This window comes from Sciurus carolinensis, chromosome 11, assembly GCF_902686445.1.
Source record: "Sciurus carolinensis chromosome 11, mSciCar1.2, whole genome shotgun sequence".
NCBI lineage: Eukaryota > Metazoa > Chordata > Mammalia > Rodentia > Sciuridae > Sciurus > Sciurus carolinensis.
The window spans coordinates 64,326,514-64,351,682 of NC_062223.1; the positions used below are offsets into that span (position 1 = coordinate 64,326,514).

At 44.5% G+C, this 25,169-nt stretch overlaps 1 protein-coding gene across 1 annotated transcript in view; it reads right to left on the reverse strand.

The window, feature by feature from the left end:
• Parva (parvin alpha) overlaps positions 1-25,169 on the reverse strand; it is a 150,460-nt gene that overhangs the window by 44,538 nt on the left and 80,753 nt on the right. The window contains exons 2-4 of the mRNA XM_047516544.1: positions 11,237-11,326; positions 11,085-11,155; positions 7,693-7,795 (exon numbers count right to left, since the gene is read on the reverse strand). Of these exons, the coding sequence (XP_047372500.1) occupies positions 7,693-7,795; positions 11,085-11,155; positions 11,237-11,326 (264 nt within the window). The remainder of the gene's footprint in view (positions 1-7,692; positions 7,796-11,084; positions 11,156-11,236; positions 11,327-25,169) is intronic.

Consider the following 25,169-nt stretch of genomic DNA (forward strand, 5'->3'; position numbering starts at 1 on the left):
TATCTCCCCCCCCCCCCCCCCCCGCCCATATCTTCTTCCTGTCCCAGGAAACTGTCCAGGATGCCACTGTTCATGTCTCCTTAGGCCTTTCTATTTTGTGAGTTTTTCAGACTTTCTTGTTTTTTGTGACCTTGACAGCTTTGAGAAGTGTTTTTCTCATAGGTAGACTAGAGTTGTGTGTTTGGGGAAGCAAGACCACAGAGGTGACATCCCTTTTGTCACACCCTTCCCAGTCCCACTACTTCTCCACCCTAATCACTGGAAGCCAGTCGCTCAAGGGAAGGGAGTTACCTCTACCTCCCTGAAGGGGTCATTTCTACATAAATTATTTAGAATGCTCTTGTAAGGAAGCATTGTCTTTTTGCTCCCATTTATTTACTCAGTTATTTACTTATAGCAGTATAGATTAAAGATATTTGTTTTGGACTTTGGGTTATAATTTTATTATTATTCCCTCTCCCCAACTCATTCTAACCCTGGCCATTGGGACCTCTTTCACACTGGTCTCGGTCATTTTCAACTAGCAGCCTCATATATGTATTTTTTTTCTTAGCACTTCCTTTTGGCACTTCAAATGTTGTAGGTTCATCTTTTATAGTCCCTGCCCAGCTCTGGGATGAGCCATTTTGGAAGACGCTCTGGTTCCTGTTATTGGAGGACGCTGTTAGGAACTGAGATCTAGGTGCGGAATCTCATCTTCATTGTGAGGCATCCGTTCCACTCAGCTGATCCTGATGGGCACCTACCCACTTGCCCCTTGTCTCTTCAACATCCTTCCTCTACCCACAGTGAAGTTAGCTGATGGGCTCCCTGACAACTCTTTTGTGGTACTGGCTAGAATGTTCTTCTCCTTTGGCTAGAATGTTCTTCTCCTTTGGCTAGAATATTCGTCTCCTTCTTCATCTGTTGAAATTCTCCTTCTGTAAGGTTCTATTCAAATGTGCCTCTTCCAGAAAGCCTTTCCTGACACATACTTGATATTTCATAGTCCTTGGGGCAACTTGGGTTGTGAGTTACACTGTGTCATGTCTACTTTTATATCCCTAAACTCAGCAGTGAACATATGGCAAGGCAAATGGAGTTTGCTCAGTAATATTATTCGACTAGGTTAAGATAAGTGGGTCTATCAGGGAAAAAGAAAACCATACACATAAACACAACAAAAACTCCTCCTATAGAAATTTTATGCCTAAGGGCCTTCTTGGTCTCATACCTGAAGATGTCCTGTTTCAGTCATATGCTATTGTGAAAACCAGAAGGAAGAACCCTGTTACCTTAGGACTCTCATCTCTCAAAACAGGTCTTGTCTGTTCCTAGCAGATGCACATATTCAAAGATAAGGATCAGTGGAAACTCACATAGCCACCCCAACTCAGGAAACCTCAATAAGGAACAGGCTGTGGCTCATGTTCAAATGAGCTGATTAATTAGGTTGTGTAGGCATATTCCTGGAATTGTTATTTCCTGTCTCTTACTACATGTTGGGGATACAAATATGAAGTAACCATGGTCAGGGCTGTATCACTGAGACACTGGGAAATGTCCCAACTTTGAATGATTCTGTGACTTTCTTCTCTCATGGGGAAAGAAGAGCTTCTGAGGAAACAGAATGTTGCATCTGTCAATCATCCCCAAAGTCCTTAATCCTAGAACAAGAATGAGATGAATCTTTGCATGGGGTAGGGAGGCACTTCCTCCTTATTTTGGGGTTGGAAGCTCTTGTTCTGAGGGTGCAAAGGGCTGGAGTTCAACCTGTAAGAGGATGGGGTGTGCATCATAAAGAGGCCACCCAGCTGGCCCACATCTGATGTCTTCCTGGTAGTAACATGGAAAGTACAAGTAGATGGCTCATGTCAGGAGGAGCAACCTCCACAGTGGAGGCTGTTGTACCCTCTGGTGCCTCTGGATGATGATGAGGCCCCTTCCCAGAACACTCTGGCCTTCTCTGTGTTTGCCTGCAACTGCAGATAGCTTCTACACATTGCTGGCTTCCACCTCTAGCCCAAGGTTCACTCCTGTGCCACCACAGGAGTGCAGCCTGGAGGTTTTATTTCCTGCATGAGCAACCCTCCTCTCAATCTCAGGGTGATGGGAGCCATAGGGTAAATGCTCTTGCCTCTCTGTCCTGGGAAGGGTGCTTTTAAGGTATAATGCTACCTGGTTCCTCAGGGGGCCTGGGTTGCAAACAGATCCTGTTAAAGCACTCTTAACTGGCATTTCTCTCTTGCCTTCTTATTATTCACTCAGTTATCTGTACTTTCTTCTTTTGTGTGGGGCTGGGGATTGAACCCTGGGTCTTGTGCTCTCTACTGCTGAGCTACATCCCTGGTCCCTGATTTTCTGTCCTTCCTAAGATCCCTTCCATGAAACTTCCTCCACCAGGTCCTTGTCTCAGCATCTGCTTTTAGAAAAATCTAAATGAAGATCTGCTGTCAGGGAAAGTGTGTAGACCCAGAAAACACAGGTAGCAATGGGGTAGCTAGGAAAGGACTGGGGAGAGGTTATTCCCAGGGAACCTATTAGAAATGCCTGGGGACTCTGAAAAGGGCTGTTTTCCTGCAAGCAGGCCAGACACTGCTGTGGAACAAGGAGCCCCTGGCCACATGAAGGTACACCAGGTCTGATGCTGCTTCCCACAGGGTTCCTGACCAAAGCACACCAGCCACTCCTTGTCAGCAGAGTCCACGCACCATCTCAAGGATACATGCCTGTTCAGGCTTTCCCAAGGCCCCCGAGCACACTCAGCCCTCTACTCACTTCTAGTCTCTGAGTCTTTGCTCCATGATGTCAACAATATGGCTTCCTGGTCCCCTAACCTTATCCTGATGTCTGAGGTGTGTGTGCTCCTGGACTATGCTGGCCCCTTCCATTCTCTTCCAAGGACTGGTGTTTCATAGTTTAATAATCTCATACTCCAGTCCCTCCTACTCTTCATGCCCAAGCAACTCAATATAAAGGACACTCAAGTCCCAGGACATTGGAAGCTGAATTCCTTCCTTTCGTTTTTTCTTTTCTTTTCTTTCTTTTTTTTTCTTTTTTTTTTTTTTTTGTGTGTGTTACTGGGGTGTACCTTTACCACTGAATCACAACCCCAGCCCCTTTTATATTTTATTTTGAGACAGGATCTCACTAAGTTGCTCCCAGCATCTTGGGAAGCTGAGGCAGGAGGATCACATGTTCAAAGAGAGCCTTAGCAACTTGCTGAGGCCCAAAGCAATTTAGAGAGACCCTGTCTCAAAATTTAAAAAAGTAAATAAAAAGGGTTGGGGACATGGCTCAGTGGTTAAGCAACCCTGGGTTCAATTCCTGGTACCCCCCCCACCCCACCAAAGTGAATGATGATAGTATTAGATTATAACTCAAAGTATAAAATATCTTTATGCTCATATTGATATTATTAAATAACTAAAAAAGTAAATAAATGGAAATGAAAATTCTTCCTTAGAGAAGAATTCCAATTAAATTTGAAAGAAACAAGGAAAAGAGAAAAATCATCATTAGAACACCATATGATAACTACCACAGACACGCTGTACCAAAGGATGCTAAAATTGAGAAGTTTAGGAAGAAACAGAATATATTGCATGGTCTCAAGGTATCTCTCCTCAAATGAATTAATTACAAAGAGAAGAATAGTAACTTTATAGAGATGAAATGTGGCAGACAGCACCTTGACCATGTGATTGAACATCACCTGGGATAAGCCACATCCACATTGTGCACTCCCTGATGAGATCCACTAAGAAGGGCTCCTCATTTCTGTGGGATTCCTTGCCACAATGCGTAGCATTAATTGAATCATGAGAAAATATCAGGGAAGGACTGAAGATGTGGCTTGGTAGAGCCCTTGCCTAGCACACGGGAGGCCCTGGGTATCAGAGATATCTAAATTGGGTGCCATTCTACAGAGTAACTCTTCAAAAGTGCCAAAGTCACGAAAGACATGAGAAGATTGAGAAACTGTCGTGGATTGAGGGGAATGAAGGAAATGTGACAACTAAAAGTAATGTGGGAATCTGGATTTGATCCTAGAACCAAAAAAAGGATGTCACATAAAAAAAACTGGTGGAGTCTGTCACGTAGTTAAGCATTGTTCTAAGGTTTATATCCTAGTTTTGATATTAATCTGATGGTGGGTAAGACGTGAACATTAGGGGAACTTGGGAGAAGAACATTTGGGAACTCTTGACTACCTTTGCAACTCTAGGCCTAAAATTAGTTCAAAGTCAAAAGAAAAAAAAAAAAACAGTGACAAATGTCCCATGAATTTAAGTATTAAGACAATTCATGAAATATAAGTAAGATCTGGAAAATATTCAGAATTACCAAGGGAGGAATCAGAGTAATACAGAGAAAAGGATTTTAGACTCAAAGAAGCTAAGAAAATGAGGTTCTGAGCTAAGGTAGCCATAGTGGGGCTAGAGAATAGTGGTGTAAGCTACCTACCTGGCATGCTGGGCACTTCCCTAAGATCTCTGCATACAGATAGGGGATGGACTTGATGCACTATATGTGGGAATACAGTTGTCAGGACTTGGGTCTAACAACAGGATGGATGCAGGGAAGGAGCAATCCAGGATGACTCCTAAGTTTTTCATTTGAGCAACTGGCTGTGTGGTGGTAATATCATTCGTCAATGTGGAAAAGAGTGGACTTGGTACAGAGGAGGAAGACAAGCAACTCAGTTTAGTGCAGATTGGTTGCAAGGTAGTTATGGGGCATCCAGGTGGGGATGAACTAGAAGACGGAAAATGACCTCAACAGATTCAAGGAGAATATTGTTCTGGAGGTATAGACCTGAGCGCAATTATGGTAGAGGTGATGGTGGAAACTCTTAAGAGTGCATGGAATCAGCCAGGAAGTGGTTATGAAAGAAAAAATGTGCCAAGATGGAAGACCAAGAAACCCCAACCACAACTGATCAAGGAACAGCAGGCAAAGAAGATGGTTAAGAAGGTATCAGAGGTAGATGAGAACCCGAGGGTGCGAGGGCACAGGCAAAGGGATGAGATGTTCAGTCAAATGCCAGCAGAGGAGGAAGTCTGACTTAGCACTGATGATCTTGGCAGGAGAAGTCCATGGAAAGACCAGAAGGTGGCCAGCTCTACTATGGAAGGGAATGGGTAGCCATGGGGAGGCAGACAGAGTGAGTGCCAGATGCTCTTTTAAAAAACTTGTTTGGAGAAGAAGGGAGGTAGAAAAATAGCCAGAGGGGAACTCAAGGTCGTAGGGGTCACTGAACTCTGTCTCCTCCAGACCAATTCCTCCCTGGAGCTCCAGTTATACATTTTTTACTGTGAACTGGTTCTCTCTACCAGGGTGTTCTGCCTAGAGGTTTGGAATGTGTACATCCAGCCTTAGACCCCTGTAAGTCTAAACTTAAGTTTACAGAAGAAGCATGACCTCTGTAGTGAATCCCCTCCTTGAGAGAGTTGAAATCTGAATCTAATCTGGACGTGATCCCTGACTTGCAGTTGCACGGATGTGACGCTGGACTACTCTGTAACTGTTCCTGGAGGCAAGATTACTCCCTGATGACGTCCCATTACTCTGTGGCCACCCGACACCCTTGCTTTAAAAACTTAGCCTAGACCATTTCAAGGCAGTTTCAGATCCTGATTAGAAATTTGCTGGAGGGGTTAGCAGCTGCAGTCACTGGGAGAGATGTTCAATGAGGCTCAGGGCTTCTCACGTGTACATGTGCCAAAGCTTTTTCATTTCCATTCTGTATTCAGTAGGAGTTTACAACCCTTAGATATTAACACTCATTAATATTGATGTTTGAGTACCAAATCTGTTTAGCTCCTAGAAATTACTAGATTTTATATTAGCCATTCATTCATTCAATATACATTGAATTACACTGATTAAGTGCTAGGCAACCTGAGAGTGCTGGAGAAGCCTGAATACATAAAGAAGAAATGGCTCTGGACCTTAAGAGGCACACATACATTTCTATCAATGGCTACAGACAATGTGGAAAGTCTTATAATAAGGCATGTATATACACAAACTGTACATATACAAACATGAGCATATACAGATACATAGTTTTCCAAGTTCAGTTCCCATATCCAAAATGCTTGGCACCAGAAGTGTTTCAGATTTCAGATATTTTTCAGATTTGGGAATATTTGCATAAGGAGATGGGGATGGGACTCAAGTCTAAAACACAAAATTCATTTATGGTTGACATGCATTTGTGGTGCTAATACATAACCCAAAGGGTAGTTTTATACCATATTTTTAGTGCACCTGGGATTTGATCATAACTTATCACATGGGGTCAGGTATGGAATTTTCCACTTGTGCTGGCACTCAAAAAATTTTAGAATTTGGAGCGTTTCAATTTTCGGATTAAGGATGCTCAACCTGCAGGTATATACTTGGTACAAATACACATGCACGTAAATACACATGTGTAAGTATATATACATTCCTTCAGGTATATGTAGGGGGATGAATGCAGAAGAATACATGACTATTTCTTTTAGATGTGACCGTATTATACAGGACATAAAAGGGAATCACATGAGATTAGAGTGAGCAATGATGGTTTGCTTGGGTAAATAAAGGAAGGGCCTCAGACAGAAAGAAGAGCATGGGGAAACGCATCAGGCTGTGACTATGCACGACATATGTGATAATGCAGCAAGGGCAAACACAAACAGTAAAACCAATAATGGAGACATTGGCACTTGTTAGGTGTGTGTGGGAGTGGCCAGAAATGAGGCTGCAAAGATGGCTGGGGGATGATAGATTCTGAGGGTTGGGCTGAGGGAAGTTTTCTGGTAGGAGAGACAGACACTGAGAGTTCTCAGTGAGGACTCATAAGATTAGGGCTGTGATCTAGGAAGGGCTGTAGGCTGGCTGTGTGGGCAAGGGACTGGAAGAGATGAGATGGGAGGCGAGGACCTGAGTCTGGAAGCTTTTTCAATAGTTCAGACCAAATCAACCATATAAAAATGGTGAGAAGATGGATCGGGATGGTTTTGAGCAAGAAGAAATAACCCTGGTCACTCTTGTACATGGGAGCAGGCTGGCAAGGAGGAGAGGAAGGAATTCTCACTCAGGAAGAAGCATCTTTGGGAAAGGGCTAGAGGGCAGCTAAGTATCAAGACTAGAACTGAAGGGTGAAGGTTTGGGCTGGAGGTCAAAGGAAGAAGAGTGAGGGGGACCCACTGCCATTTAAGCTGAATTTGTAAGATTCTTCCTGGATTTCTCTTTCCTTCCCCTTTGGTCTTAAATTTTCACATGAACAGTGAAGCGATGGAGGACAACACACATAGGCCTGGACCACACATGTAGGCCAAACAGCACAGGGACACACAGTCACACACACTGGCACCCAGCCCAAAGAGGGACACAGGACTGGAAACACACAGGTGCATAGACAACCATGCATGCACACTTCCGAGATGAGAGGGACACATACTCACCTGTCCTAGATGACAAAGAGACATGCACACCCCCCCATACAGGTCCACAGACAACACAGGAACATGCATGCCCACTTCTGTAGATGACAGAGGGACTCACACAAGTGTGGGTCTAAGGATGACAAAGGTCTAAAAACACCCAAGAGAACATCTACAGCCCTCGCTGCTGTTATCCCACTCTACGCATTCAAAGCCCATCTCCACAACTCCTGGGACTAAAGTCACCCACTGCAACACCCGGCTCGCCTCCTACCAAAGAGCTTCTGCAGGACTTGTCCATCATATAAATCTTCAGCGAGGTCTTTCACAATGATTCTTTCTCCAACCAACACATCATTAATCCAGTCAATTAATACCTACAGGGAGAGAGCAAGAGTAAGAGAAAAGTAATGGGTTATTTTCTTATAGATCAGCTTTCTTATCCTGGGTATGGGCTCTGGAGTTATGCAAAGCCCAGATCTACCCACTAACTGGTTTATGTACTGCTGTCATCCACAGGTGTGTGTGTGTGTGTGTGTGTGTGTGTATGTGTGCGCGCGCACGCACGCGTGTGTGCCTGTGCGTGTGCATGTGCATGAACAGGCTTGTGTTCCTCTGATATTTGGGCACAAGTGCACTCTCCATCTAAGAACGTGTGCGTGTATCTGCATCATCTATGGACCTAAAGCAAGCTGGCTGTCTTCTCTGAGCCTCTGGTTCTCTACCTCTAAAAGTGAGAGTGAAAGTATCTGCTAGGTCAGGGGGTGGAAAAGAATGACATATGACAAGGGCTGAATACTTGATTAAAGGCAGATCTTACTAATGGATAGGCACTCTCCCAATGTGATAGCTGGAGAGACGGTTCCTTCATCTCTGTGCCCAGGAGGCTTAATCAGCATGGAAGGAAGCAGACTTGCCCAGGTCACAGAGCTTGTGGGGTGGAGACAGGAGTGGATCATATAGAATGAAATTAACTAGTTTTAAGGGTATAGGGATGAGTTTTGGTCATTGTACATAGTTGAGTGACCCCCACCACAATCAAGATGAAGAACAGTTCTCTCACCTTAAATGCTGTGATGGAGCTTGGTGGTTTCATAGCACATGTTTTGTCTCATGGAAGGATGGTGGTAATTATTGAGCACCTAGTATATACCAGGCATGGCCTATATCCAATACTATGAGACCCAATCTGTTCAGGAGAGGCTTGCCCAGTGGGCAGGGAACCAGTCACCTAAATGATTATAACATAAAAGGCTGTAATCCAAGGAGAGGAGAGTCTGTGGTGCCACTGGGGAGTGGAGGGGTCCCACCAGGGCTGGGGATGGACAAGAGGCAGCAGGAACTGGAGGAGGTTTCTAGAAAGGCTTGTGTTTGAGGACACTCTTAAAACTAGGATTCAAGGTGATCAAAGTGTCCCTAGATCTAAAAAAATCAAACCTTTTCCTAGAAGTGAGGAGATGGCCTGCAGGTTAATAGGATAGTACCCCCAAACTCAGGCCTATGTGCAGCAATGGGCATCTGCAATCTTCTTCTCCCTCAAACTGAACCCAGGTCCAGGTCTGGGATCAGTGCTGAAGCCTGAACTGTTCAGAGCCCATCTGACGGTGTCTGCCCTCTTGGAGGTCTCCTGGGCAAGCAGGAGCATTGCCCATTCTAGCATGGTGAGTGCCCTCTGGCATAAATAGATCAGAGCCAGACATTCTCCAGAATCCCTGCCCATACAGGCCCAGCGACAGGCGGAACCTCAGCCCACAGCTGTTCTACCTTTTCCCTGCACAGTACAAGGGTTCCAGGTTCTACTGGGTGGCCATCCATGGGTGCAACACAGATGGCAGCAAGAAAGGGACAGACACCCAACATTCACAACCCAGGTCACCCATGGAGCTGATTATGGCCCAGGATGTAAGGGGTTGCCTGGTGCCCAGTCCAGACCACCTTCTTTCTGTTAGTTCCCTGGACTCTGGGGTAAGGCACAGACTTAGGTAAGAAGTAGACAGAAGAAATATTTATATATCTCTCTTGAGAACATTGTCCTTAGTCCTCCAATATCTCATGACACAACCCAAATTTCACGAGGTCTTGTTCCACCAACGAAGCCGCAACCATGGGAACAACATTCCTGATTCTACTTCGGAACAGCCTGGCCTGGCCTTCCATCCCGTGCTTATTGAATATTGCTACATGTGGCATCCTGCGCTAGATCCTGGGGGTACAATGATGGGGAAAACTGCAGTCTTAACCCCAAGATGCTCGCCACTTGGCGAAGGAGGGATGTGCCCGCACGCTGGTGTGGAGAGCTAAAGCAGGGGCCACTGCAGCACACAGCGGCTGAGCCCCAGGGCTGGCGCTCAGAGGAGGCTTCGTGGAGGGAACTGCACCAACAGAGGTGTGCGGTGGGAGTGCTGAAAGCAAGAACGGTCTGCCGGCCCCACGTCACTAGGCAGGGAGGATCTGAGGCTGAAGAGCCAGCTAGAGCACAGACCCGAAATCCCACCTGCAGGACTGTGGGCTTCACTCCACAGTTGATGGGAACGGTAGTCAGGTTATGAGCAGGGAGAAGACAGTGACTCACTTGCCTTTCTGTCTTAAGGCAGCTTGGGGGAGTTGAAGAGAGGACACAGGGCAGGGAATGAGGAGTGGGGAGTAATGAATGGTTTGGAAGGGGTGATCACATGCCGGTCACCGTACCAGGTCCATGACGCATGGTATGTCATTTAATCTCATTCATTTCTGCTTGAATTCCATTTCTGCCTCTCAGCTAGAGCAACAAAGCAATTACTTGACTTTTCTGAGACTCAGTTTCCTCATCTGGAAAATGGGGGTGATGCTAATTCCTACCTCACAGGGTGATTTTTTTTTTTCCCCCACATTGGAGGCTTGAACCCAGGGCCTTGTGCAAACTAGACAAGTGCTCTACCACTGAGCTGTACCCTCAGCCTTTTGAGGGGCCTTGCGGAAAGCAGTGGGAGGACTTTGTGAATCCTCAGATCCTGGCCACTGTGGGCTCACTTGTCCTGACTTCTCTGGTGCCTGGGACCAACATTGAGCCCTTGCTGTCATGGTTTAGATGTGGTATTCCCCAAAAGCTCATGTGTGAGAAAATGCCGGAAGGTTTGGAGGAGAAATGATTGGGTTATAGCCTTAACATAATCAGCGAATTGATCCCTGACGAGATTAACTGACGGCTGGTGGCTGGAGGCAGGTGGGGTGTGGCTGGAGGTAGTGGCTCATTGGGGGCGTGGCTATGGGATATATATTTTGTATCTGAGAGTGGAGACTCTGCTTCCTGATCATCATGTGAGCTGCATCCCTCTGCCACACTCTTCCACCATGTTGTTCTGCCCAACTGGAGACCTGAGGAACACAGAGGGCTCTCTATGGATTGAGACCTTTGAAACCATGAACCCTCAAATAAACTCTTCCTCCTCGGCATATGTGCTGGTCGGACTTTCAGTTACAGCAGCAAAAAAGCTGACTAAAACACTTGCCATGCCCCAGTCTTACCAGTTCAGATGTCCGCCTACTTAACCACAAGGCGCCTGAGGGCAGGGAGCTGTGCTGTGTATTCTCTCTGCAGTGACCCATGTGGTCCCCGAACAGAACCATTGGTCTATAGGTATCTGTAGAGTCTGAGAGGTTCTGAAGCCTCTTCTATTTTCTTCTTACCTTCATCAGTTCCTGAAGCTTGGGGTCGCTGCGTGAGTTTGGATCCACCATGGTCCGCACTTCGTTCTCCTCTATAAAAAGAAAAGGAATTGAGTGGGATGGCTATACTTGAGGGCACAAAAGCTCGTCCAAAGAGACAAGAGGCAGGTTACCCAGCATGGTATCCTCAGGGTCCAGTTCGAAGGGAATGGGGCTGAGGGGAAGATTGATGGCGTTCATTCCCTCCTCTTGAAGCTCTGACACTGGAAGACAAAGAAGAACCTAGTCACATTCCCGCTGCCTGGTGGTGGGGGATGGAGGTTAGGGGGTTGGACCTCTGTGATTCATGTGTGATGTTGACACTGAGAAAACCCCACTAAGGTTAGACAGCATCTGTCACCCAGCCCATGATTGATTCGTGGTTGCTCCCTGCTAAAAAGGACCTAATTATCCCCTTAATCTTGCTTCTTCTGCCTGTTGCCTCCTTCACTTTCCTGAGAAATCAGGAGGTCTCACTACTTCTCAGAAAAGATTTCAGGAGAAACAGGGCTTCTTAGGTCTCTGCCTTTTGCGTCCTGCCTGTTCCTCCCTCGAGGGCTTACTGTTGGGGGCACAGTGGGTACCAGTAACTGCTGACTGATGAACGAGGTCACCAATTTCAGGTTACACTTATATTGTGAATCTTTCTGTCCTCAGTTCCACCCTCCAGGCCTCTCTCCTGGCCTGGTTTCCCTGGGACACTCTTCTGCTCATACCCTGCATCCTAACCCAGGGGCTGAGCGACGGTTCCAGTACCAGCCTCTTCCCTGGGCTCTGGCTCTCAGCTCTAAGGAGAGGTGGGACCGAGGGTCAGCCCTGTTTCCTCAGCCAGAAAAGAAAAGTGCCACCAGATCACCAGGAAGTTCTTTCTAGATTTCAAATCCTAGAAATTTATAATTCCATTTTCTTCAAGAAACACTAACAAGGGTCAGTGACCACTAAAGACATACCAGTCTGCCCTCCAAGGACCCAATCCCCTCATGGAGCCTGGATAAAAAACCCAATTCCCACCACAAAACCAGTTGTGCAATGAGCATTTGCTGAATGCTGACCTTGGATCACCCTCTCCCCGCAAATGCTATGACTTACATCCCTTACTTTTTGCCAATTAAGCACAGAAAGACCATTTTCTCTGAAGGCTTTGGGTACCAAGAGGTTCTTAAGGAGCTAATTTGGCTGCTGCCATCAACCTTAATAAAAGCAGCAGCCCATCTTTCCATTTTATTTTATTTTTTATTGACTCTGGCCTCCCTGATTGCCAGCATAGACTTGTAAGAACGCTTAAGCACAAGGCAGCCACTTACAAAGAGTTCTTTCACATCAGCAAACTCACTGAGGGCTGTAGTTGGACAGGGAATGAACCCCCTAGCAAAGAGAGTGAAACAGACCCTCCCTTAAAGAGACACGCACATTAGGAAGCAGGTGTTTAGTCTGACAAGTGGGCCCTTGAGGTTAACATTGGACTTTCCCCAGTCACTGTCTTGAACCTCCAAGTTCATAGAGTCTCATCATTCCAGAATTCTCCATAAAATATGGCATAAAAATACAGGTGACACCCTCAAAGCTTAATGATTCTGCAAGTACAGGATTTCATTTGTTTTCTAGTTAAGTACCGCTGCTTCCTTAGACTTCTATAATCTCTCCTAATACTGCCTTTAGATCCAGCAGTTTAGATGTAGATGTTTAGATGTAGATGCAAGGTTGCCCAGTGAAGGAACTTGAGGCCGCTCTGGACCTTCTCTCCTCTAGCTACCGTCTCCCCCAGGTCTCCGCAGTCTCATGTAGTATACTCACTAACCACGTGTGCTACATAGGTTCTTTTTCTTTTTGCATTGCTAGGGATGGAACCCAGGGCCTTGGGCATACTAGCCAAGCACTTTATCACTGAGCCACATCCCCAGATTATGCTTCTTAAATTTTCATTCAAGTCAATATTCAGTTTCTTAGCTGTACCAACCCCTCCTTTTTTTGGGGGGTACCAGGGATTGAACCCAGGGGTGCTCAACCATTGAGCCACACCCCCAGCCCTTTTTAATATTTTATTTAGAGACAGGGTATCACTGAGTTGCTTAGGGTCTCACTAAGTTGCTGAGGCTGGCTTTGAACTTGCTATCCTCCTGCCTCAGCCTCCCAAGCTGCTGGGATTACAGGTGTGTGCCACCGTGCCCAGCTGTACCAACCCTATTTTAAGTGCTTAACAGTCTACACGTGGTTGGTGCTACTCTCGTGGACAGCATAGAAGTAGAACACTTCCAATATCACAGGAGGTTCAACAGGATGGTGTGATCCTAGGGGATCACGCTTATCAAATGCTGAGGATGTCCATATTTAATTCTCCAGTCCAGGTCTCACCCCCTCATGGCTATGAACCTAATTGCTCACTCAATGTCCCCTTTTCAGTCTATTAATAGAGATCTCAAATTTAGACATCCAAATCAAAACTAGCAATTTCCAATACCCTCACACCACCCTAACAGCACATAAACAACCCGTTCTTTCCCTACTTAATACTCTTCGGGAGAAGGCACCACTGTTTACACAATGGTTGGAGGCAAAACCCACGGCATCACTGTTGAAGTTCTCCTTGTTGCTCACCTCTTGCCTCTAATGCATCAGCAAGCTTTCCAGGTTCCACCTCCAAACCAGGACCTGGTTCCAGCCACCTCTCACCATCTCTCCCACCACCCTCCCAGTTCTAGCCACAGTTATCTTTCACCTGGACCACCAGAACCACCTTCTAACCAGCCCATTACTCTTCTTTTGCATTTCTCCACCTACCCCCTGACTTGCCACAGTGCTGCCAGAATGTTCTATGAAAATGTAGATAGATAGGATCTAATCATTCTTTGGCTTAAAACCTTCCTGTGGCTTTTCATCATGCTCAGAATAAATCCCGACTCTTACCAAGACTTACAAGACCCTCTCAGCCCTGGGCCTCCCTCTCAGGTCTTATTTTCTTCATAGAACTCATAGAAAATTTGCAATCATTATTATTATTATTATTATTATTATTATGTCATCTACTTTTCCCACAGCAGCCTATGAGCTGGGCAAGGACTGGCACTTTTTCTATTCTGTTCACTATTAGATTTCCAGAAAGGTCACATGGTAAGAGTGGTTATAGAAGCCAGACTGACAAGATTCAGATCCCAGACCTGCCACTTATTAGCTCTATGACCCTGGGCAAGTTCATCAGCCTCTTGTGCCTCAGCTTCCTCATCTGCAAAGTGGAAATACTACTGCTACTGCACAGAGTTGTTGGGAAGATTAAATGAGTTAACGTGTATTCAGAAGAGTGCCTGGTACCTGGTAAGAGTCAAGTAAATACGTGCTGCTGCTGTTACTACTTAAAATAATGACTCAAGCACAGTAGGTGCTCAAGAAATATTCACTGAGTAAATAATTAAAAGCGTCAAGACCACCCACCCTTCACCAGCACAGGTTGTGTGTGGAGGCAGAATTTACCGAGTAGTTTATGGGATGGAAAGGATTTCACCTTTTCCCCAGGGGGGGGAAAACCACTTCTACATTTTAGTCTACACTGTGTGCATGTGCACGTATGGGGTGTACCTTTCTGGGGTAGCTCTTAGGAGTAGTTTTCCTCTATTGGAAAGAGAGGCCCTTTACATTTTGCAAAGGAGGAAAAGCTGCATCTATCCCAAGACTATTCTGCAGCCAGAGTCAATGTGTTTACGTGCAGGTATTAAACATCTCTAAAGTGTGACAAGAAAAGCAATATTCACAGCCAGGTCTCCTAAAGGTGGGTCTAATGGGATCTCCTTCTACATGAAGATCATTATTAAGAAGGTCTTCAGATGAAAAATCCATAGCCAGAGCCCCGCCTCGCCCTGCCTCTTCAATTCAGTCTCAGAGACATAGCAAACCCGAGAAGAAAGGCTGAGATATGTTTGCAATTGGAAATGTTTTTTTCAGGAAATGATTTGGTACAGGAACATCATTCCCATTCCATTAACTGCTGACTCTGAGCCAACTGTTTGTAAAAGTGAATATGCAAACTGCCCAGTTCAGGCCTGGTCCCCGCCCCATGGGGCCCTATTAGTGGCCACTTTGCCAAAACAGCCCGCCTGCTTTGGAGGCTTCGTTTCTATTAAACCAGAGCAGGGCCCAGCAGAAACCCTTTGCCAATCCCTGCACATGGAAAACAAAGAGCGGCGATTGAATTTTCTCGGCACAGAATATGAATATGATGTTTACCCCCCTGAACCTCCTCTAACAATCTAAATCTAGGTCTGAATGCACAGCCTCCAGTGTCTTACAGCGCCATTAGTCGTAACTTAATAAACAGCTTAAATGCCCAGCTGAAGGTCGGGCTTGGGAAGGCAGGGAGATTGCCTCGACCCCGAAAGTGCTCACCCCGGAGAAACAGGGCTTTTATTTTCTGGGAAGTGCAGCCTGATGCGGGGTCTGGATGCCCATCAGAAAGTACATGGATAGATTTTGGAGTACGAAAGAGCTGTATGCAAATTCTGCTTCTATTTTTATCAGTCATAGGACCTTATGTGACTTTATCTCCCTGAAATTCGGTATAAAGCAATTCTCCCTACAACAAAAGGATAGCTGGTTTCCTCCTCGGTATTTATTTTGTCTATTGAAAGAACCTTCATTTTGTTCCAATACGCACCCCTCCATCCTGTGCTCCAAGGTGAGATCCTGAGTGCTTTAAATTAATTGTGATCATCCCAATCCATGTAGAAGTGACTGGCTCAAGCCTTGCCATATGAAACAATTCCAGTCAATAAGTGGTGGGAGGAAATTTCTAGAAGCTCTTAGGAGTAGTTTTCCTCTATTGTAAAGAAAGGCCCAAGAAAGAGAAGCCATCTTTCCCCTTTTAATCATTACTGTATCAGGATGTTATGACCAAATCTGAGGCAGCTATTTTGTACCATGAGGTAAGTTAAGTCATGGAGAAAGCTAAAATGTGGAGGTTGGCAGAGAATAAAGGAAGGAGGAAGGGGTATATTCCTACATACCTGCTGATACTAGTGAGTCACCTCAGTTCTGTATGTCTTGTTATGAGAGAGAAAATAAAATACCCTTCTTGATAAACAAGAAAAGTAGGTGTTCTCTGAGGCGTGAACCCAACCTCCCTAATTGATACATGGGGACACCAGGATTATGAAGTTGATGGGTAAACAGAATAAGTCAGCAATTAAAAGTAGTCCCCCACCTTTTTTTCCCAGGAGGATCAGAGTAGCTATAGGATCTCTTATACTCCAGACTATGTCCAAAGATTTAATACCAGGGGGAAAACAAGTATGGAGAAAAGAATGAACACACATTTCTAACGGTAAAAAAGTTCACTGGTACAAACCCAGCAAGTTCATTCATTCAACCAATTTACTGAAGCAGAACCCAAGCCTCCCCGGCATGGGAATACAGTCGGAAGGGGGACATGGTCCTGCCTCCATCTGCTCACTGGTGGTGGGCGAGGCAGGCCCCTGAACATGTGAGCAGCGTGCTGCACCTGGAGGGGCTAGAGGGTAACTGGAGGGCATGGAAGCTCAGGTGGAACGAGACTGATTTTGGATGAGGAAGACTGGGAGGGATTCCCAGAAAAGGCACCATTTGAGTTGGACCTTAAAACATGTAAATGTTCATCCAACTCAGGTGCACCACAAAAGGTGCTTCTGTGTGAAAAAAGCAAGCTATGGGCAAACAGGCAGGTGTTGGAAGAGTGGTGAGCACCTTCGAGCGCAGGGAATACAGGGCGAGCCCGGGGGCGGGGAAGGACCGAGGGGCATGTCGGCAGGCGAGGTCTGGAGGGCTAAGATCTGATTCAGTCACGACAAGAAAATACAAACAACGCTCGAAAACTAGACATCAGGGCTGGGGATGTAGCTCATTGGTACAGTGCTTGCCTCGCAAGCACAAGGCCATGGGTTCAATTCCCAGTACCACCAAAAAAAAAAAAAAAAAAAAAAAAAAAAAAAAAAAACAAAACAAACAAACAAAAAAACCCACCTAGAAATCATATGTAATCATGGCAAGGTTGCAGGATATAGGGTTAATATACAAAAGTCAACCATTTCCTATTTATTAACAATGAATGATTGGAGTTGGATATTAAAAGCATATTATTTGCAGTAGGAAGAAAATGCAACACTTGGGTATAAATCTAACAAAGTATGTACAGGATTGATTTGCAAAAGATAATAAAACCCTAATGAAAGATCAAAGAAGATCTAAATAAGTGGAGAGAGATTCAATGTTTGTGAATGAGAAGACTTAAATATTATTAAGAAGTGAATTCTTTTTAACTTCATGTGCAGATCTGATCCAATTTCAGTTAAAATCTAATAGTAAGCCATTTGTGGATATCAACAAGCTGATTCTAAAGTTTATATGGAAAAGTCATACAGAGTAGCCAACACATTTCTGACAGGTAACAAAGTTGGAGAATAGATACCACCAGACTTCAAGATCTATAGTGAAGCGAAGCAGCATGGTAAGGATGTAAGAATGGACACATAAGTCAATGGAATGTGGTAGAGAACTCAGAAACAGACCCATCACACACACAGTCAGTTCATCTTTGACAAAGGCGCGGAGGCAGTTCAGTGCAGAAAGGACAGTCTTTCAACAAATGATGCTGGAACAACTGGATGTCCTTTTGCAGAAAAATCAATCTAGACACTCACCAGACCATATGCCTTTCCTGAAACTTGAGACCTAAGTATAAAACACAATGCTATAAAACTTCTAAAAAAATGGGAAAGAATCTGCATGACCTAGGGTTTGGCAATATCTTTAGATACAACACCAAAAGGAAAATCTATGAAAGAAATACTGATAAATAGAACTTTATTAAAATTTCTACTTTGTGAAAGGCACAAAGAGAATGAAAAGCCATAGACTGAGAGAAAATATTTGCAAGATACCTATCTGGTTAAGCTTGTAAGCAAAATATACAAAGAACTCTTAAAACTGAGTAAGAAAACAAAATGGGCAAAAGATCTGAAAAGACATGTCACTAAAGAAGATGGGCAGTTGGCAAATATGCATGTAAGATCTCTCATCATCATTTGTCACTAGGGAAGGACAAATTAAAATAAAAATGAGGTATCATCATACACCTATTAGAATAGCTAAAATCCCAAACTGACCACACTACATGCTGACAAGGAAATGGAGCAACAGAAACTCTCAACTATTGCTGGTGGGAATACAAAATGGTACAGCTGCTCAGGAATACCATTTGGTACTTTCTTGCAAAGCTATAATCTTAACCATCTAAGCCAGCAATTGTGCTCCTAGGTATTTATTCGACTGATTTAAAAATATTTTCATACAAAGCCCTGCAAGTGAATACTTACAGTAGCTTTATTCATAATCAACAAAACTGGAAGCAACCAAGGTATCTTTCAATAGATGAATGGATAAACTGTAGTACATTCACATGATGAGCTGTTCAGTTGATGAAAAGAAATGAGTTATAAACCTGTGAAGAGACATGGAAGAATCTTAGCTGCATATTCCTAAATCAGAAAGGTTAGTTGGGAAAAATTATGTAATGTATGATTCAATTATATGGCATTCTGGAAGAAGTAAAAAGGTTGGTGGCTTATAGGGACTTGGGAGAAAAGCTGAACAGGCAAAGTATAGAAGTTTTTTTTTTTTAATTTAAAAAAAAATTTTTTATGGTGGTGATACTGTCCTGTATGATTCTGTGCAGTGGATACCTCATTTTATGCATCTGTCATCCCAGTGAACTTTATGCACAAGGAGCAAACCTAAATGTAAGCAAATTTAAAACTCATTTAGAAAGCTGAGGGACAAAAAGATGGAAATTAGATCGTGATAAAAGAATCTATCTGACAAATGTATATGACAGCCTCTCTGTAAAGGGTGAGGGAATTGTTCTAACCTCTTTGAAATGAGTAGAGTTTATAAGCCTAAAGGAAAAGGACCTGCACCTAAACACTGAACTCTAGTTGATAAAGTCATTTCCCACATATGCTGGAACTGAACAGGTAAACAAATGGATGGTGGATGGTTGGAGCCAGGTTTCTCAGTGTTAGAGTGGGAAGTTACAGACAAGGAAGTGGGGAAGGCTAGGATGATCCATGTGAGAATGGATTAGAGTTGGAGACACCACTCAGGAAAGCAGTATGGAGATTCCTCAGAAAACCTGGAATGGAACCATTTGACCCATTCCTCAGTATATACCCAAAGGACTTAAAATCAGCATACTACAGTGACACAGCCACATCAATGTACATAGCAGCTCAATTCACGACAGCTAAACTATGGAACCAATCTAGGTGCCCTTCAACAGATGAATGGATAAAGAAAAGATGGTACATAAACACAATGGAATATTACTCAGTCATAAAGAAGAATGCGATGATGGCATTTGTCAATAAATGGATGGAAGTGGAGACTATCATGCTAAATAAAATAAACTAATCCCCAAAACCCAAAGGCCAAATGTTCTCTTTGACATGCGAATGTTAACACACAATAAGTGGGGTGGAGGAGAATAGAAGTTCATTGTATTAGACAAAGTGGAATGAAGGGAAATGGGGATTGTAATATAAAGCTGCTCCCCCGCCCTTTCCGCTGCAGCCATTTCCCCAACTCCCAACTACTTGTCAGTGTGTGAACATCCTGGCTAACTATTGGTTTATCAGTCAGCTTGCGGTATCCTTCTCCGTTATTGGTCCCCTGTTAACCCAGCGGAATTCAACTGCTTAAGGATAGCTTCCCCGCCATCTTTTCTCATGCTTTCTCTCCCCTACTCTCTTTCTCTCTCCTCCTTGCTTTTCACACTCTCTTGTTCGTGCTCTCTTTTTCTCTCATTTTCTCTCTTACCACGTCTGGTGTGGTTTTCTGGGTTCTTACAGGGATAGGAATAGGAAAGATAGCTGAATGAATCAGACATAACTTTCCTATGTTCATATATGAATACGCAACCAATGAAACTCCATATCATGTTCAACCACAAGAATGGGATCTAATTAGAATAAGTTATACTCTATGTATGTATAATATATCAAAATACACTCTACTGTCATGTGTATCTAAAAGAACAATTAAAAAATTTAAAAAACTAAAAAATAAAATGTTCTTAAATGGCAAATAATATTCAAATGTGGTATATACACACAATGGGGTTTTATTCAATCATAATGAATGAAGTTATGTGGTTTGCAGGAAAATGGATGGAACCAGAGAACATCATGCTAAGTGAGATAATCCAGTCTAAGAGCATCAAGGGTTATATGTTTTACCTCATATGCATAAGTAGAGAGAAAAAGGGAGGGGGATCTCATGAAAATAGAAGGGAGACCAGCAAAGTAGAAAAGGGGGATCTGGGAGGGAGGGGAAGTATGGGGGGAATGAAATAGATGAATTTATGCTACATGCATGTACAAGTGTATCACAATGAATGCCACCATTGTGTATAATTATAATGTACCAATAAGAGCAGGCTGTGCACAGTGACTTCCTTCTTTTCAGAGAACTGCATGAAAAGGAGGAATAAACGCATAACTTCATGGTGAAGAAACCTGGCAAACACTACCTCAGCCAGGTGATCAGGGCTCACAGTCAGACAGCATGCTGATGCTGTGTACCCTTCAAAGGCTGTGATGGAAATGGCACTCTAACTCGGTGGTCCTCCTTCCAGAAAGCCTGCCTAATCATAAGAAAAACAGACAAATCCCAACAGGAGAGGATCCTAAAAGGTTCTTGACCTACATTTTTTAAAACTCAAGGTTATCAAAAATAAGTCTGAGAAACTGTCACACGCTGCCAAGGGGCACCTAAGAAGATATAATGGCAAAATACAATGTGGGATCCTAGAACTAAAAGACACCTGAATCAATTGTGAACTTTGGTTAATAATCATATATCTATTTTTTTCAACATATATAAACACTTATGCACCATACAACATAGTAATACATCTATCCTAATGGTCATTAATTGTCATGGACATACTATACCACCCTAAGATGTTAACAAGTGGGGGCACTGGGTGTGGGTCATATGGAAACTGTACTATCTTTGCCATTTTTCTTTAAGTCTAAAACTATGGTAAAACTAGTATTTTTTAAAAATTAATCTGAATTTGCTCTTCTGCAAAAAATACATAGTGTTCACAATGGAGGAATGGTAGAGGGAAATCTATGATTTTATGGGACACAGGCTTCCTCTCATCAGCGGGGAGACAGTGGTAATTTGCCCATCGCTGGCTGAGTGCTGAAGAAGCACTCCTACAGGAGACAAAGCACAGGGATCATTGCAAAGCCCCACGGTGCAAGCTGTGCTCATTTCCACATAAGAACCCAGCTTTCCAGGAAGAAAGTACACAGTTGTTCCTTTAAAAAATTGCTTCCAGGGCTGAAAGAAGAGAGAGCTTCCTTATAACTTAAAGATGCCTGGCAGGATCATTTCTACTTTCTTAGAGGGGGTCTGTCCTACTAATAAAACCATCCCTGAAGGTTCGGTGGTCTCTTCAATGGTTTCCTAAGAGAGTTTTCTATACCCATGGTCCCTGATGGGGGTCTTTATGCCAGGGGCTTTTGTATTAGTTTCGTATTGCTGTAGCAGCCAACTGTCAGAGACTTGATGGCTTAAAACAATACAAACGTGATTATCCTTATGGGTCTGTAGGTTAGAAGTGCAATATGGATCTCACCAGGCTGAAGTCTAGGTGTCTGCAGGGCTGTGTTCCTTTCTGCAGGCTTTAGGGGGGAACCCATTTTCTTTCCTTTTCTGGCTTCTAGAGGGCACCCACATTTCTTGGCTTGTGATTCCTGTCCACCATCTTCGAAGCCAGCAGCAGGGGAAAGGGTCGAGTCCACCTCACACTGTCTCCCTTCTGCCTCCCTCTTTACTTTCAAGTCCCCTGTGATCACACTAGGCCCACCTGGATAATCCAGGATCATCCCCCTATTCTAGGATCAGATGCTTAGCAGTTGAAATTTCCCCTATGACCCTAACTCCCTTTGGCCATATAAGGTACCGCTCACAGAGTCCAGGGATCAGGACATGGATATCTTGCAGGGGTGGGCATTATTCTGCCAACAATAGCTTTTTCCATTGAGGGCACAGGTTCTGTTCTTAACACCCTTCTCTATAACATGTGGCTTCACTTTGCCGCCATGTGAGATTGCCAAAAGAAAATGCAAACTCCCAACCCCACCCACTTGGTCCCTTAAACCAAGGGCAGTTTTATTACTTTTAATGAAACCGATACTCGCTTCAGCAGCCATAATTTATGGCATGGGAGACAGTCCTCACAGGCTCAGCAGACTTCCAGGGTCTTGCCACACTCTCCTCTACCTGACACAGCTGTTCGAGCACCAGGGTGTCACGTCCAGCTCTTGGAACGCAGCCAACAGAAAAGGAAAAGGAGAGGCTGGTGTTGTGATGGGAACTGACAGGAGGATCTGTATTCTGGAGTCTCACAGCTTCTACCAGAGTCTGTGTTTTGGATGGTTTTATAGTCTCTGTGGAGTTGGAAGTCCGCCAAGCAATGGCCCCTGGGCATTAATTCACTGTTCAGCCAAGCACGTGTTACAGCTGCCCTCCAATAGCTAGTAAGCGAGGAGAAAGATGGAGGCACCACTGGCTGGCTCCAGGCAGTTAAAATAATCTGAAAGGAAACATTGGTTGAGGTCCCAAGCAAGCCATGGGAGTTATAGTTAAACCCTACACAGGCACATAGTCCAGGGGACAAGGTGTCACAGGGCCCCAAGAGGCACTGGAGCAGACACTCCACCTCTTGCCTTTGGGCATCACCTGCGTAAGTTTTCTTCTTATCTCATTCTCGGAGGCTCTTTGACCATGTCTGTGTCCTTCTTATTCATTAATCCTGAATAGCTAGTCACTTATCTTTGTGGCAGCTCCATGCTGCTTAAAAAAGCACCACATCAACCACGAGTCCACTTGAATTCCTCCCTAGTAACCTCCCTGGGAATCAATAGCTCTGAGTGTGCTGGTAAGCAAACATGGCACAGTTGGGTTCTGATTGGGTCAATTTGCAGGTGGGCTAATTCTGGATTTGTCTAAACATCAGTCGGTGGTTTCTTCTGAAGGAGGACTCTTTTTGGAAACTCCTTCTTGTGTGAACAGTGATGATGGTGGTCAGAGAGCACCAACCATATTTCCCTTAGACTGGGCATGTTGATGTCATGTACACACACACACACACACACACACAAATTTAATCTTCACAATAATTCCATGAGTATGTACAATTATCCCTATTTTACGGAGGATGAAAATAAGGCTCAGAAAGGTTATATAACCTGATGGAGGCCACACAGTTAGAAAGAGAGCCTGAATTTGATCCCAGGCCAGTTGGCTCCACAGTACACATCCTTTACACTATACTGTGCTTCCCAGTTTTATATAACACCTTTATTTTTCTATGAAAACATATAGTTCATTTGCTGAGGCAGATGAAGTGCTCCTCAAACACAATGTGTACCTTTAAACAAGGCTTGAAAGTACACATCGCACCATTTTTGCAAACTACATTTTTTTGTGAAGGTGCAGGAACACGGTCACTTCTACACGTCTACGTAAAGCCAAGAGAAAGTTTAAAGAGGAATAAATCCTGCATATGCTAAGCCGAGGGGTTATCTAGTTGTTCTGGGAGGCTTGGTCTTTGTGAGGTCAGGTTAAAGAGGAAGTGATGTTTGAGTAGTCCTTTTGCTTGTTTTAAGTATAATTGGTTAACTTATTTCCCGCTTAATAGTTCTCTGCTTACTTCAGAGAACTTTGAAAAAAACAGAGTGAAAATAATCCTGCTGCTTAGAGAGAAACTCCCTTAACATGTTATATTTTCTCACACGCTTTTCTGTTTTATACACACATACATTTCTTTTTAAACATACTGGGCGCACACAGTTCTACAGCCTGCTTTTTTTTCACACCACATAATCTCATCACATATCCTTATGCCACAAAAATACCACTGAGTGTGGCCTCGCTCTGTGCTGAAGGCACGCATGACTTACTTGCTCCTCAGCTGTTGGACACTTAGGTAGTTTCCAGGTTTGCAGGGAGGCGGTCGAGTCTGGAACTGGCCAGTGGGAAGGGTGAGTGAGTACTCAGGCCAGCAGAGCAGCCAGTGTAGCACTGTGGGGCCTCTGGGGACCTATGTGCATAGCCCCGTGTAAGTCAGGGCACATGTTATGTTCTCGCTCGCTCTTTCTCTCATGGAGAAGGAAGCTAAGGTTTTGAAAAGTTCCATGCCTTCTCGCGAAAGATCCCAAGAGGACTGTGCTGGCCATCTTCTTTCCCATATGTCTTAGTTTGATATCACTTGACAGCAGGGAAGAAATCCCAAAAGGGGTGAGGAGCAAAGAGAGTGAGACTGAGGCCTCAGAAGAGCCGATCGAGGTCCATTACTCAGCTGGCCTCCCATGGGGCTGCCTCCACGAAGGCCTCCTGAGGACCTGCAGAAAGTGCCTTGAAGAGACTTCCCCATTGGTTGAGGCTGCCCCCAAACAGCTCCCTCTCTGTACTTCCAAGGTGCATTGGGTGCAGGCTGAGGGGGTTTCAGAAGTTGAAACTCTGGGCAGAAACGTGGAGGTGTATGATTAAGATGGGACCCTGGCTGTGTGGATGGCCCTGTCTCTCATAGCTGGGCTGACACAGGTGGCCGAGGGTTGGCTGTGGGGTGCCAAAGCATCTGCTATACCATCAAGGGGCTCAGGGGCTCTCTCCCCAGGAGGAAGACCATGGGCAACTAGGTGGAAGTTAAGAGAGTATAGTTTTAGGAACAAATCTGGGGCAGAAGCATGTTCTTTTCCTCTAAGGAAGAAGCACCGGGAACAGATCAGCAGCAAAATCCTGTTCTTTGTATTGTGACACCATACTAATGCCATTCAAAAGGTCACTCGGCCAAATGACTCTGGTTCTTTGAAGTGTCCGTGCTGTGGATTGTGAGGTGCTCAGGACCCGAGTCCTGTCCTGTCAGGCAATAACAGGTAGCACTGGGCAAGCAGCTAGTTCTCAGAGCCTAACAAGATTCCAGGAAGCTTCTGGAGGCAGGGGAAGAGCGCTAACCTGTGCTGAGGTCCCATGCTG